At 33.6% G+C, this 12524-nt stretch overlaps 2 protein-coding genes across 3 annotated transcripts; both read right to left on the bottom strand.

Moving 5' to 3' along the window:
* Nucleotides 1-4509: 4509 nt before the first annotated feature.
* On the bottom strand, nt 4510-7038 carry LOC107710252 (U6 snRNA-associated Sm-like protein LSm3). Of its 2 annotated transcripts, none has more exons than XM_016514985.1 (3): nt 6917-7038; nt 6610-6720; nt 4510-4692 (listed from the first exon to the last, which is right to left on the bottom strand). In XM_016514985.1, the coding sequence occupies exons 1-3, from the start codon at nt 6935-6937 to the stop codon at nt 4525-4527; spliced, it is 300 nt and encodes a 99-aa protein (XP_016370471.1). In that variant the 5' UTR covers nt 6938-7038; the 3' UTR covers nt 4510-4524. The 2 variants fall into 2 exon arrangements, with proteins under 2 accessions (XP_016370471.1, XP_016370470.1); XM_016514984.1 differs by lacking the exons at nt 6610-6720; nt 6917-7038 and adding exons at nt 5504-5614; nt 5824-5968.
* A 1838-nt stretch (nt 7039-8876) lies between these two features.
* Nucleotides 8877-11371, bottom strand: LOC107710250 (uncharacterized). The gene is made up of 6 exons (XM_016514983.1): nt 11046-11371; nt 10203-10308; nt 9764-10084; nt 9548-9649; nt 9390-9511; nt 8877-9077 (listed from the first exon to the last, which is right to left on the bottom strand). Exons 2-6 carry the CDS (start codon nt 10246-10248, stop codon nt 8967-8969), a joined length of 702 nt encoding a protein of 233 aa, XP_016370469.1. The 5' UTR covers nt 10249-10308; nt 11046-11371; the 3' UTR covers nt 8877-8966.
* Between the last annotated feature and the right edge of the window lie 1153 nt (nt 11372-12524).

The raw sequence follows: 12524 nt of genomic DNA, 5'->3' as shown, positions 1-12524 counted from the left end.
TCCTCTGCAGTGAATGGGTGCCGTCAGAATGGGAGTCCAAACAGCTGATAAAAAAACAACACAATCCACACCACTCATATGTTGTTAAGTGAAAAGCTGTGTTTGTGAGAAACAAATCCATCAAAGATTTTTTTTTTTTTTTTTTTACTTCAAACTATTGCTTCTGGCCAAAATATGCGTAATCCATAATAACGCTTCCTCCAGTGAAAAAATTCATCCCCTGTTGTCTCTCACATCTCCTGAAAAAGTCCATCCCCTGTTGTCCTCTCACATCTAAATCCACCAATATGTTTGTTTATAACTGTTTTCGCAAGTAAACAGTGCTTGATCTGTGCATAGTTCTCTCCTGATTAAGATGAGATTACTTTTTTCCTAGTCAAAGCAATATTATGGATAGAGGACTCATTTTAAGTTAAAAACGTCTTAATAATGTATTTGTTTCTTACAAACACACAGCTTTTCACTTCGCAAGATGCTAACTGACAGACTGGAGTTGGATTACTTGTGGATTATTGTGATGTTTTTATCAGCTGTTTGGAGACTCTGACGGCACCCATTCACTGCCAATAATGTAATGCTAAATTTCTCCAAATCTGATGAAGAGACAAACTCATCTAATCTTTGGATGGCCTGAGGGTGAGTACATTTTCAGCTAATTTATATGTTTTAATAAACTATTACGTTAAAACTTGATCAATTTAGTTCCTATTATCATTCTTGGTATGCACAACCCTTTAAGATTACTTTTATGAAACAAGGTATGAGAAATTATTGTTTGTGGTAATCTACATTATGCCACAAATGGTGTCGACTGAACTTCTGCAGCAGTAACGTTCACTTAGACAGTATACAGACAATAATATTCACACAGTCTTTATGACTCATATATGTAATGCATTTTGTCATTTATAAGCATTCACCTGGAGGCCATTCTTGTTGAATTGTTTCAGGTTCAGCTAACTGAATGAGCAGGGAACTGCTCCAGTGTTTATGTAAGCAGTGCGAAGCCCAGGAACATGTTTGCAATATGAAAGAACACACTAATAAAGAGGAATGCAAACCGTCAGTCTTCCTTTCACGCAGAAATCTGAGTTTACTTACAGGATCAAATGAAGTTGGCCAAAGAGAGTGAATTGTCTAAGAGCAAAAATACACCACAAATTCAATTAAAAAAATGTATCCTCAAAAAATTATCCTGTGTTTCCAGTGCATATTCCAGCAAAATAAATTTAAGACGCATTTGGTAGAACAGAACATTTGATCCAGTATTTGGTGGAGCAACTTGGCGTTCCTCAGTCCCTCCACAGAAAAGCTCAAATAAACTCGTCGATTAGCACGTCATATGTTTTAATGGACAAATAACACTGTATCGGTAATATATAACATTTCATGGTTCAAAGATTTCTCCTTTTCATCATCCAGGATCTTATGTATCATTTTTGCACATGGCCACCAGCCTGATGTTACAATATTAACACTATTCGGAGTTGCAGCCAGATTTTGTTACATTTGTCAGCTGTTCAGAACAGTGCTCCCCTTTGGGCCGGTCCCAAAACTAGCTATATTTGGTTATCAACCACCTCCAGGAGGCTATTTTAGGCTGTGGGAAAAGTTAGGCCTTCTTCATTGAGAACGCTGCGTCACTGTCTAGCTAATGGGAAAGACCCATATCATGGGAAAGTGTTATTTTGGTGTTCTTCTCCAAACAACGGCTCTATTTTTGGAGTTGCATTTTTAGTTTTGACCCAAGAGACCGTTTAATACATCACTGAAATGGTAACTGAAATGTGAATTTGATGTTAATTGGGGGGAACATTATTACACGAGATAAAACGCTTCCATGCGGAGTCACACGGAACAACAGCGCCTCCCGCCGGAACAAAAGATCGTCGGGTTGAATGTAGCATTGGCGCCATCTACTGGTCATACCGGAGTATGGCACAATCAATAGGAAACCTATATGAATGAACTCTAAATATTTAATATACTAAATGCTAAGCAGATTTATTATTATTATTAATGTTTTGGGTATGTGATTAGCAACAACAGCATAGATAAAACAAAATAAAATAAAATAAAATAAAAGGTTTGAAGTCTGTTAACAAAGGCCCTTTTGGCCCCTGCTTGACATGACAGTGAAAAATAATAGTGATTTTTTTTTTTTTTTGGGTGGTACATTTATTGTGACCTCAGTTAGATAAAATAAAATAAGTTAGTTATTTAACTCATATGGACCATGCTTATGAGGGGGGATGAAATGAAATGATTTTTTTCTGGTATTTTCCAATCAAATCAATAAATTAATCCCTAAATAAAGAGTTTTATATTGACATGAGAGTGGGAAAAATAGTGACTGATTTTTAATTTTGGGTGATGTTATGATACATCTTTAAAATATAATAAAATATAATAAAATAAAAAAATAATCTTATTCTAACAAGTGTAACTACAGCCTAAATGAGTTTTAATTTATGTAATGATAAAAGTGCCACACATATACATTTATAATAATAAATACATTTATAATAAAAAAAGAATAATACATTAATAAACTAAAGACCCTTAAAAATTTTATAAAATATACCACCTCGAGCAGGATCGTCTGATCAAACTACGGGTAACTGAGCTGAACAACATGACATAGGGATTTTTTTTTTTTTTTGGGTGGTACATTTATTGTGACCTCAGTTAGATAAAATAAAATAAGTTAGTTATTTAACTCATATGGACCATGCTTATGAGGGGGGATGAAATGAAATGATTTTTTTCTGGTATTTTCCAATCAAATCAATAAATTAATCCCTAAATAAAAAGTTTTATATTGACATGAGAGTGGGAAAAATAGTGACTGATTTGTCATTTTGGGTGATGTTATGATACATCTTTAAAATATAATAAAATAAAAAAATTATCTTATTCTAACAAGTGTAACTACAGCCTAAATGAGTTTTAATTTATGTAATGATAAAAGTGCCACACATATACATTTATAATAATAAATAAATTTATAATAAAAAAAGAATAATACATTAATAAACTAAAGACCCTTAAAAATTTTATAAAATATACCACCTCGAGCAGGATCGTCTGATCAAACTACGGGTAACTGAGCTGAACAACATGACATAAGCAAAAAATGAGTTCATAAATCAAAAGTTTACATTCACACTGGGGAAATCTTATTCTAACAAGTGTAACTACAGCCTAAATGAGTTTTAATTTATGTAATGATAAAAGTGCCACACATATACATTTATAATAATAAATACATTTATAATAAAAAAAGAATAATACATTAATAAACTAAAGAGAGACCCTTAAAAATGTTATAAAATATTATACCACCTCGAGCAGGATCGTCTGATCAAACTACGGGTAACTGAGCTGAACAACATGACATAAGCAAAAAATGAGTTCATAAATCAAAAGTTTACATTCACACTGGGGAAATGATCAGCCACAGACTCTTTGTACCTTTAGTATGCTCTTCAGTTATAAACCATTCATATACTGCCCTCTACTGGCTATAGTTGATAACCAAAAACAAACTGCACACAGCTGCTGCACGATTCTTCAGGAATCAGTTTATTGTTAACTAAAGTTCAAGTATGCTTTATTACATCATCCTTAAGTGTTCAAATCAACCACGGTACGGCTCTAAATTATTCTAATATAGAATTCAGAAACTGGTCTATTTCAGTATGGGGGCTATTTTGGTTAATGTGTGTTTGTCAGATTATAAAAAGTGTGTCCCTTACGAAAACGAAAAGCCGCGCGAATATTTAGAACGCTGGTCACTGTGACGTCACGGAGATCCCAAGAGATCTCATTACATTACACAGGTCTCATACAATATAGTATCAAGAAGCAACACAGTATTATTATCATTTAAATAACTGTTTTCTATTATAATATGTCATTTGTTCCTGTGGCAGGAAAGTTCCTGTGGCATCACTCCAGTCAGTGTCACATGATCCATCAGAAATCATTGTAAAATGCTAATATTCGCTAATCATATCAAATATTTGCTGCTCAAGAAACATTATCATTGTTGAAAGCAGTTGTGCTGTTTAATATTTTGTGGATATGATACACTCCCTGTTGAAAAAAACCAGCATATGCTGGTTAGGTATGTTTTGACGCTGGGATGCTGGTTTATGCTGGTCCTTTGCTGGTTTATGCTGGTCCTTTGCCAGCACATGACCAGCATTGACACGCATTTGAACACAACACTTGATGGCTTAAAATAAAATATAACTTAAAAAAAATCAAATTAAGTGTCATTTATTTAGAAAAAAAAAAAGTGATGGGAAAACATTTTTCTTTGATTAGGAGTGCCCCAATCCTACATCTAGATTATATTTATTCTTATAGATTTTTATTTATTTATTTTAGTTTTTTCGTTGCTGCTGTTAGATTGATTTATATTTGTCACCAATAGAAGGTTTATTATAAACCATCTCAACACAGATAAATATGGGTAATTATTTTACAACAAAATAATGCAAAGCCCCTTAGGATTTATCACTGACATTGAACTGTATGACTAAGAAGAACACAAACACAAAGAAAAATGTGGAATGCAGCAGCAGTTACCTTATAAATCTCCTCATACGTCTCCTCATCGATTTCCACAGTCGTCACTGTCTCTTCAACATCTCCGAGGATCATGTTTAAGTGCTGGTCATAGGCCTAATGTGGAAAAATAAATAAATAAATAAATTGTGTGTGCGCGTGTTTATGTAAGAAGTTTGATTCTAAATAATAATGCTCAACATCTCCGAGGATCATGTTTAAGTGCTGGTCATAGGCCTAATGTGGAAAAATAAATAAATACATTGTGTGTGCGCGTGTTTATGTAAGAAGTTTGATTCTAAATAATAATGCTAAAGTATCTATATAATTTAAAATTAAAGATTGGTAGTTTGTTGTCTACATCCTGCTGACTAAAACAATTGAAAAAAAAAACGGTTTCTTGAAGTAAAATAAACTTACACTGAAATTATATAGAGAGAGATTTAGTTTAACTTTATGTACCAAAATAAATAAAACTAAAACTGCAGTAATATTCATTCATAATAATTAATTATTCAATAATAAATCATATTAATGAATTAATCATATATATTTTTAAAAGGGCAAACATTTTAAAATAAAAAACAACACAACAACTGAAAGGTATAGTAAACATACCAAAAATTAAACCAGAAAATATTCAAAAAAATAAACAATATTATTAAAAACTACTGTTGTATATCAATGATGCTAAAATAATCGTTATGCAATGAAACTTTAAGCCATTATTATCTACTATATTAACTATTGGCAGGTTATTAGCATTAGCAAAGATAAAAACCGTTTCAATTCGTTTCATTGTGTTGTCCTGCGCTGTAGTTGTAAACTGGTAATAGAAGTAAGAAAAGCTGGCCATCAGTAAACACACAGGCTGCTAGATGAATGGATGGATGGATGAATGCGGTGGAGGAGAGTTAGTGTTTCTCACGTGCAGTCTGCCGCGCAGCTCTCTGTCGTTCCTCATCTTCACATAGATCCTCTCATCCAGACTCAGCCGGATCAGATCCAGAGGCTCTTCCACTGTGTTGCTGGTTTGTTGCTGCAAATTACATTAACGTTACAGTCATATAAACCGATGAAAATGTGAACCTTCTAAGACCTGCTGGTTATAAACTGCCTCGAAATACTCGTGTGTTCAACGAGACATACATGAAAACATCCGATGAGATTCAGCAGCTCGGCGATTATCAAACGATTAAAGATATAACGTTACACTTACGTAACGTTATATAAACCAAAATAGCATACCTGCTCAGCGTCGTCCGCCATCTTTCAAAGTTACCCAAAATGCTTTGCGTTTGTCTCTTCTTCTTCTTCTTCTTCTTTTGGTTTTATGGCGGGTTGCGAACCAACTTCATAGGTGCATACCGCCACCTACTGTGATGGAGTGTGAAGAGAACGTACCATTTCTCACCTAAATCTTAAATTCTGTTCATTGGTCTGAATACTTTCCGTACCCACTGTATATATATAAAAAAAATAAAAAATAATAATAATATATATATATATATATATATTCAGATATAGATAGAGAGATTTAGTTTATCTTGATGTATTAAAATAAATACAATTAAAACTGCAATAATAATAATTAATATTAATTATAGATATTTTTAAAAGGTCAAACATTTATAAAAACAATTGAAAAAAAAAACAATACAACAACTGAAACGTATACTTAAACGTACCTAAAATGAAACCAGAAAATATAAAATAAATAAAAAAACTATTCATATTATTATAAACTACTATTGTATATCAACGATACTAAAATAATCGTTATGTAATTAAACTTTAAGCCTTTATTATCTACTACATTAACTATTAAATCGTCATTGGTATTAGAAGAAATTTAAATTCGTTTCACAGTGTGTTGTTCTGGACTGTAGTTGTAAACTGGTAATAGAAGTAAGGAAAGCTGGCCATCAGTAAACACACAGGCTGCTGGAGGAATGAATGGATGGATGGATGAATGAATGAATGAATGGATGAATGAATGGATGAATGCGGTGGAGGAGAGTTAGTGTTTCTCACGTGCAGTCTGCCGCGCAGCTCTCTGTCGTTCCTCATCTTCACATAGATCCTCTCATCCAGACTCAGCCGGATCAGATCCAGAGGCTCTTCCACTGTGTTGCTGGTTTGTTGCTGCAAATTACATTAACGTTACAGTCATATAAACCGATGAAAATATCCATATAAACAATCGTCTGAGAGCCGCTGGTTATAAACTGCCTCGACATACTCGTGACATACATGAAAACAACATCTATGATTCAGCTCCGCGATTATCAAACTAATAAAAAATATACACTTACGTTTACATAAAAACAAAATAGCATACCTGCTCAGCGTCGTCCGCCATTTTTCAAAGTTACCCGAAATGCTTTTCGTTGGTCTCCCACAAACCATCGGGCGGGAAATGTAACTGTTTCCTGTTAGTTAGACCAAAGAGTTCCTCCAGAGGGCGCGTGACGACCCAGAAAACTGAATGCGCAACTGAGAGGCATTCAAATCTTGGTACGGATTTTGTAGACCAAAAGTGTAATATTTTACATCTATATTTTCACTTATATGTCAGTAACACTGTCCTTAGAATAAAGGACGGTGTAACTGACATATAAGTGAAAATCAATCTTTCTGCAACATATTCTTAACCCTCTACCGCACGCATTATGATAGACCTATAGAAAAATATATTTGACTTTTTATTTTCTACGAATGGCTTAACTTGAAGTGCTGTAAAAAAAAAAAGATATATATATTTTAAGGTACTTTATGATATGTTGCCATACGGCAACAGCATACAATAGTGGATCTAACTTAGAATAAGTGTAAGTTTATTTGTAGTTAATATTTTTCCTCAGAAATGTTGTTTGTGTTGATTCAATTGGTGCTATTATAAGCTTTAACACAGTACTTATAATTGACACTTTATACATAGGCCTACTTTCCAACAACTTGTGCTTTTATTTATTCCATTCTTTTTGGCTGAATAATGATTTATCATTTTTGAATTTCACTACATTTTTCATGAATATTATTTAAATTGCAAATTTATACAGTTAAAACAAATATAATACTGTATATCATGTATCATAAAACACTTACATAAAACCAAAAACATTGCAGTTCATGAAAATTCTGCATTACACAATCTTATGAGAGGAAGACTTTGGTACATGTAATTGTAAAGACCCTTGTAATAATGCGCACCTCTGCACATCTGATATGGCTTAATAATTCATTAGCCTAAAAAAAGAGGCAGATAGGCTATTCAATCCAATAACCCAATTCAATTAAAGCACAATATACAGTATATGTGCTACAGATAAATCTTAGTTTTCTCAATGCAACATTAAACATCTTTCTTTTAAGAATTTCTTTAAAGAATTTAACACTTACTGAGATTAAGAAAATTGAAATATGATTTACTGTAACATCCTTGGCTAGTTAACACTCTCTCACAAAGGTGAGACTTTGTGGTTCATTGCTTGTAACATGAGCAAGACCAGTGGAACATTTGTCAAAAGCATTTAAACACTTTATATGAGAGGTGTTAGCCACAGGTATACAAAGCAGTGCAGATGCAGGCCTATTTTAAGAGTAGGCTAAATTATGAAAAAGTTATTCAGCTTATGTCGTTGTAACTGAAGACAGATTTCAGGCGAAACATCTATGATTTGTAACTTCCTCTGATTTTGAATTGAATAAACAGCTGAAAAGAGACATATGACACTGTCCAACAATTTTCATGAGATGCATTTTTGTCCTTTTTGGAGCTAGAAAATTTACTTCTTTGAAGGTGAAAGAGTGAGAGTAGCCATGTCTACATCTAATTTTGTAACAGCTTTAATAACAATACAATAACAAGACATGTGTTTAACACTAGAAATATATTACAAATAATATAGTATTCAGACTAACAGTTATTATTCCAATATTTCTACTTATGAACATGAAATATTACTTTGAATTTAAATTAGACTATCATGTGAGAAGAAAGACATCAGAGGCATGAAACATCTAGGAAATAAGTTACTTGGAACAACAAATATAGTTTACACAAACAATTCTGACCAGAATACACATAAAGACAACTAGCCTAACAGGTTAGCCTAAATGAAAAGAAAAAAAAAAAATATATATATCGAGTTTCACAATTTGAGTTGAATTACTGAAATAAATGAACTTTTCCATGACATTCTAATTTATTGAGATGCACCTGTATATACTGTATATATATATATATATATACAGTATATATACACATCAAATGCAATCAATCAAAACAATAGCAGCAGTAATTTCTGGCAATTGTACATTCTGCAAGCTCAAAAAAATATATCTATACAACAACAATATCAAATACAAATATATGTGACTGAATTAGGTCATTTATGTTTAAGTGTTCTTGACTTTGGCAGCTCTAGAAGCGCATAAGTGCTGTTGACTTGTCTGGACTGAAACCTTTGACATTGTGTGGGAAGGTCCACCGGAGCATACTGAAAAAGCAACAAGAAACCAATAATGCAATGTAATCAGAATGCAACCAATGCTGTTTGCTTTAAATGGACTGCTTTTATTGATCCAAACAATTCTACAATCTCAGAAACATTGTCTGTGGAACACAAAAGAAGATGTTAGAAGATGCCTTAGAACTTTGAAGATCCTTTTTTTAAATGAAAATCAGTGGGGTCCAAATGTTATTTTTGGACTCCTCAAAATATATATATTTTTTTTTTTGAAGAAAGAGATGCATACAGGTTTGAAATGTTATATTTTTCTGTCAATTATGGTTTCACTTTTTTTTTTACCAGCACTTGATTTGGGTCCTCTTGTTGAAGAGCCGTAACTTGAGGTTGCTGTAGGTTCGTGTTTTGAAATCGTTCTGCACTGTCTCTGGTTCTCTTGCTTCCATAAACAAACACCTTTAATACAGAAAGAGCAACAGTTGCAGTTCTATTGAAAAACTCACCTATGATCACAATGATCAGAACACCATTCAACACAACAAATATAAGGGTAAGAGTTTGCCATTGTGTCTGATTCTGATTCTGGATCTCTGCACCTGGTTCTATGATATATAAAAAATTCAGCATTGTGCAACCATTGATGCGGTTTGACATTTTTACAGTTTGTTGTCTAAAAAGGATGTAGTGCATAACATGATCACTGAACGGTCACTCACCAGTGATGTGTAGGCTGGTGCCATTGCTGTATTGTGGAGGTGCGTCTGTGGTCAAACAGTAATAAAGTCCTAATTCATCAATAGTGACATTATTTATGAACAAATGAGGTTTACATTGCACTGAATATTTGTGTCTGAATCTATTGTTGTAGTAACGAGCTGGAGAGAAAGTGCGCAATATCAGAACTGGAGGATCTGGCAGTTTCAGTAATAACCAGTTAACCTCCTTAACATCAAAATCACAGTTTATAGTCACGTTTTGACCCAAATCTGTTAACTGATCTGTTAAAGTCTCTGCAGCTCGACACCATATGAGCAGATCTGTGAAATAAAACACACACACACACACTCACATCTTTAATGTGACTGTGGTATTAAAACATCAGTGAATTTATATATTTATAATTATAAAGATATTCATAATGTACATTAAACTCACATAGCTGAAGCCGCATGATCTTCAGGATGGTAAAACACTTCAGCATGGTGCAGTCTTGTGCTTTGTCACAATGAGACTTTACCCCAGAATTTCAAGAGGGGAATTTCTACCACATGAAGAGTAAGTTGAAGTCTGCACTGACCACGATTTGTAACTATATATTCTGATCATGCAAACCAGTTTTTAAACAACTGACAGAACAATGTAGCACTACAATAAGGTTCATTCTGTTAACATTATTTTATCTATTAGATATCATGAAATTAATATGAACATTATTATTTTTTTAAATCTGCGTAAAATACATTTTGAACATTAACATTTTTATCAAATTGATATCAGTTATGAACAAACATGAATTAACAATCAACAACTGAATATTTATACATCCATACGTTAACATTAACCTGGATTTACAAATGCTGCAAAATATTAATTGTTATCTCATGATCTCCTAATACGTTATTTTGATGGTCCACTTTGGACATTCTTCTAACTATAAGTAACTTTGCAACTGCATGTCAACTAGCAGTTATTAGAGTATTGGTAGACTGTCTGCTTAATATCTGCTAACACTTTATTTGTATGTTCTCCAACACACATTCTACTGAATTTAAGTAACTTTCCAAGTGCATGTCAACTTAATAACCCTAACTTAACAGTATTACTCTAAAAAAAAATGTTAGTTGACATGTTGCAAAGTTACTTATAGTTAGTGGAATGTCTATGTGGACTATCAAAAGGATCCTACTGCATACATACAGTAAAGTTAACAAATGTAAATTCATAGTAAAGTGTTAATATTTACTTTCTCGCTAAAAGTATAAACCTTATATGTCATACCTGTAATATGACCAATCTGTTCTATCAGTGTTAAAGCTTGGGCACAATCCAAATTGACGTCTTTCTAGGGTTAGACAGAAAAAGTGTACTTTTTAGTTATAGACCGTCTTGAATGTATGAGTGTTTCGTCTTTGAATATCTGTTGTGCACTCTGTGCTTTCTGCAGCTGATAAACCACTAGCTCATTGTGGTCAGCACAAACCATGTTTGTCCTAATTGCAAGTCAGTGTTGTCTTTTCTTGTAACTTGCATAGTTTTGTTAATGATTTTCAAGTATAAGAGAATATCACACAACCTGTCCATGTTGGCATATGTCTAATTTGACAAGTCACATGTGATCATTTAATCATTTAATTGAATGCTCAAACTTTGATGTCAACAACAAAAGATGTGAATAGAATTTCCCTCCTCCATTTCAAAAGTTGAAGCCAGTTTACTCTTGTAACTATACATGATTATGGTTGGTTGCATTTAATTATTTACATTCCTTTTTTATTTACATTCTGCTGTCTGTGACCCAGTGAAAGATCAACACATTTCCACATAAAATCAGATGTTGACTCTGTGAATCAATAATGAGTATTTTAAAGAGTACTCAAGTTTCTAACATTGTTTACATGTCTGGCATGTGTTTTTAATATTCTTAAAGACAAGCCATGTGCAAATTCACAAATCAACACCATTGCTGAGTAGGCTACTACCTCCTTAAAACTGCAGTGTACTAAAATCAGTATCAAAAACTTTTCTTTTTTTTTTAATAGCACGTTTCCTACCATCGCAAATATGTAACCAGTCCTGTCAACATGCGGTATGGGGCTTTTCATATCTCCACATGGTCACAGGTTTCTATTTACAGTGTTTTTACAGCGTTGAGTCATGTAGCCAATCACAGACATATCAGTTGATTTCATTAAAACAACGGCCAATCATAGGTGTTTAACTTAGAATCAACTGCTCAAAATAGCTGTGTCCCAATTCGAAGGACGCCGACACCATCAAAGGCCATGAATGATGGACCGAACATTCTGAAATAGGATGGACTAGCCTTTGGAGGATTAATCTTGTCGCCAACTGTGACAGCTGACATTGACAAGAAGCAGTAATGTTCTCACTCGACTTTTCTGAAAGCGACATGTTAGAAAACACTCTCTGTCTTGAGAATGTTCCAAATATGCCTCACCCCTCCTTTCTTTCCCTCTCCCTCTCACTCTCCCTCCAAGAAAAACATCACCAGCTGCTAAATTCAAATCTGCGTTCGCTGGTTGGCACAGAGCCAGAGACACACGTTTTTAAAGCGCTGCACATTATAAGCAATCACATACGATTCTGTTGAGTTTATGAATGCAAGGACCAATCAGAGGCGTTCAGATGAGTCATCGCTGAAACACGCTGTTTCGTCACGCGCGCGCTCGCTGACTGAATTCTCTGGCTAATTCTCTCATCAGAAACAACAAAGTGAAGATGTACGGGACTGAAGTG

Source organism: Sinocyclocheilus rhinocerous, unplaced genomic scaffold, assembly GCF_001515625.1.
Source record: "Sinocyclocheilus rhinocerous isolate Xijiao unplaced genomic scaffold, SAMN03320098_v1.1 scaffold7590, whole genome shotgun sequence".
Lineage (NCBI taxonomy): Eukaryota > Metazoa > Chordata > Actinopteri > Cypriniformes > Cyprinidae > Sinocyclocheilus > Sinocyclocheilus rhinocerous.
The sequence above is the reverse complement of the archived record's forward strand: the minus strand, read 5'-3'. Positions and strand labels throughout refer to the sequence as shown.

Excerpts from the sequence above, each read along its gene's own strand:
- LOC107710250 (XM_016514983.1), bottom strand. The coding sequence starts at position 10,248 with ATGCTGAAGTGTTTTACCATCCTGAAGATCATGCGGCTTCAGCTAT. Across the intron at positions 10,085-10,202 it reads GATCATGCGGCTTCAGCTAT|ATCTGCTCATATGGTGTCGA; the intron begins GTGAGTTTAATG and ends TTTATTTCACAG. Across the intron at positions 9,650-9,763 it reads CACCAGCCTACACATCACTG|AACCAGGTGCAGAGATCCAG; the intron begins GTGAGTGACCGT and ends TATATATCATAG.
- LOC107710252 (XM_016514985.1), bottom strand. The coding sequence starts at position 6,937 with ATGGCGGACGACGCTGAGCAG. Across the intron at positions 6,721-6,916 it reads TGGCGGACGACGCTGAGCAG|CAACAAACCAGCAACACAGT; the intron begins GTATGCTATTTT and ends TGTAATTTGCAG. Across the intron at positions 4,693-6,609 it reads AGCTGCGCGGCAGACTGCAC|GCCTATGACCAGCACTTAAA; the intron begins GTGAGAAACACT and ends TTTCCACATTAG.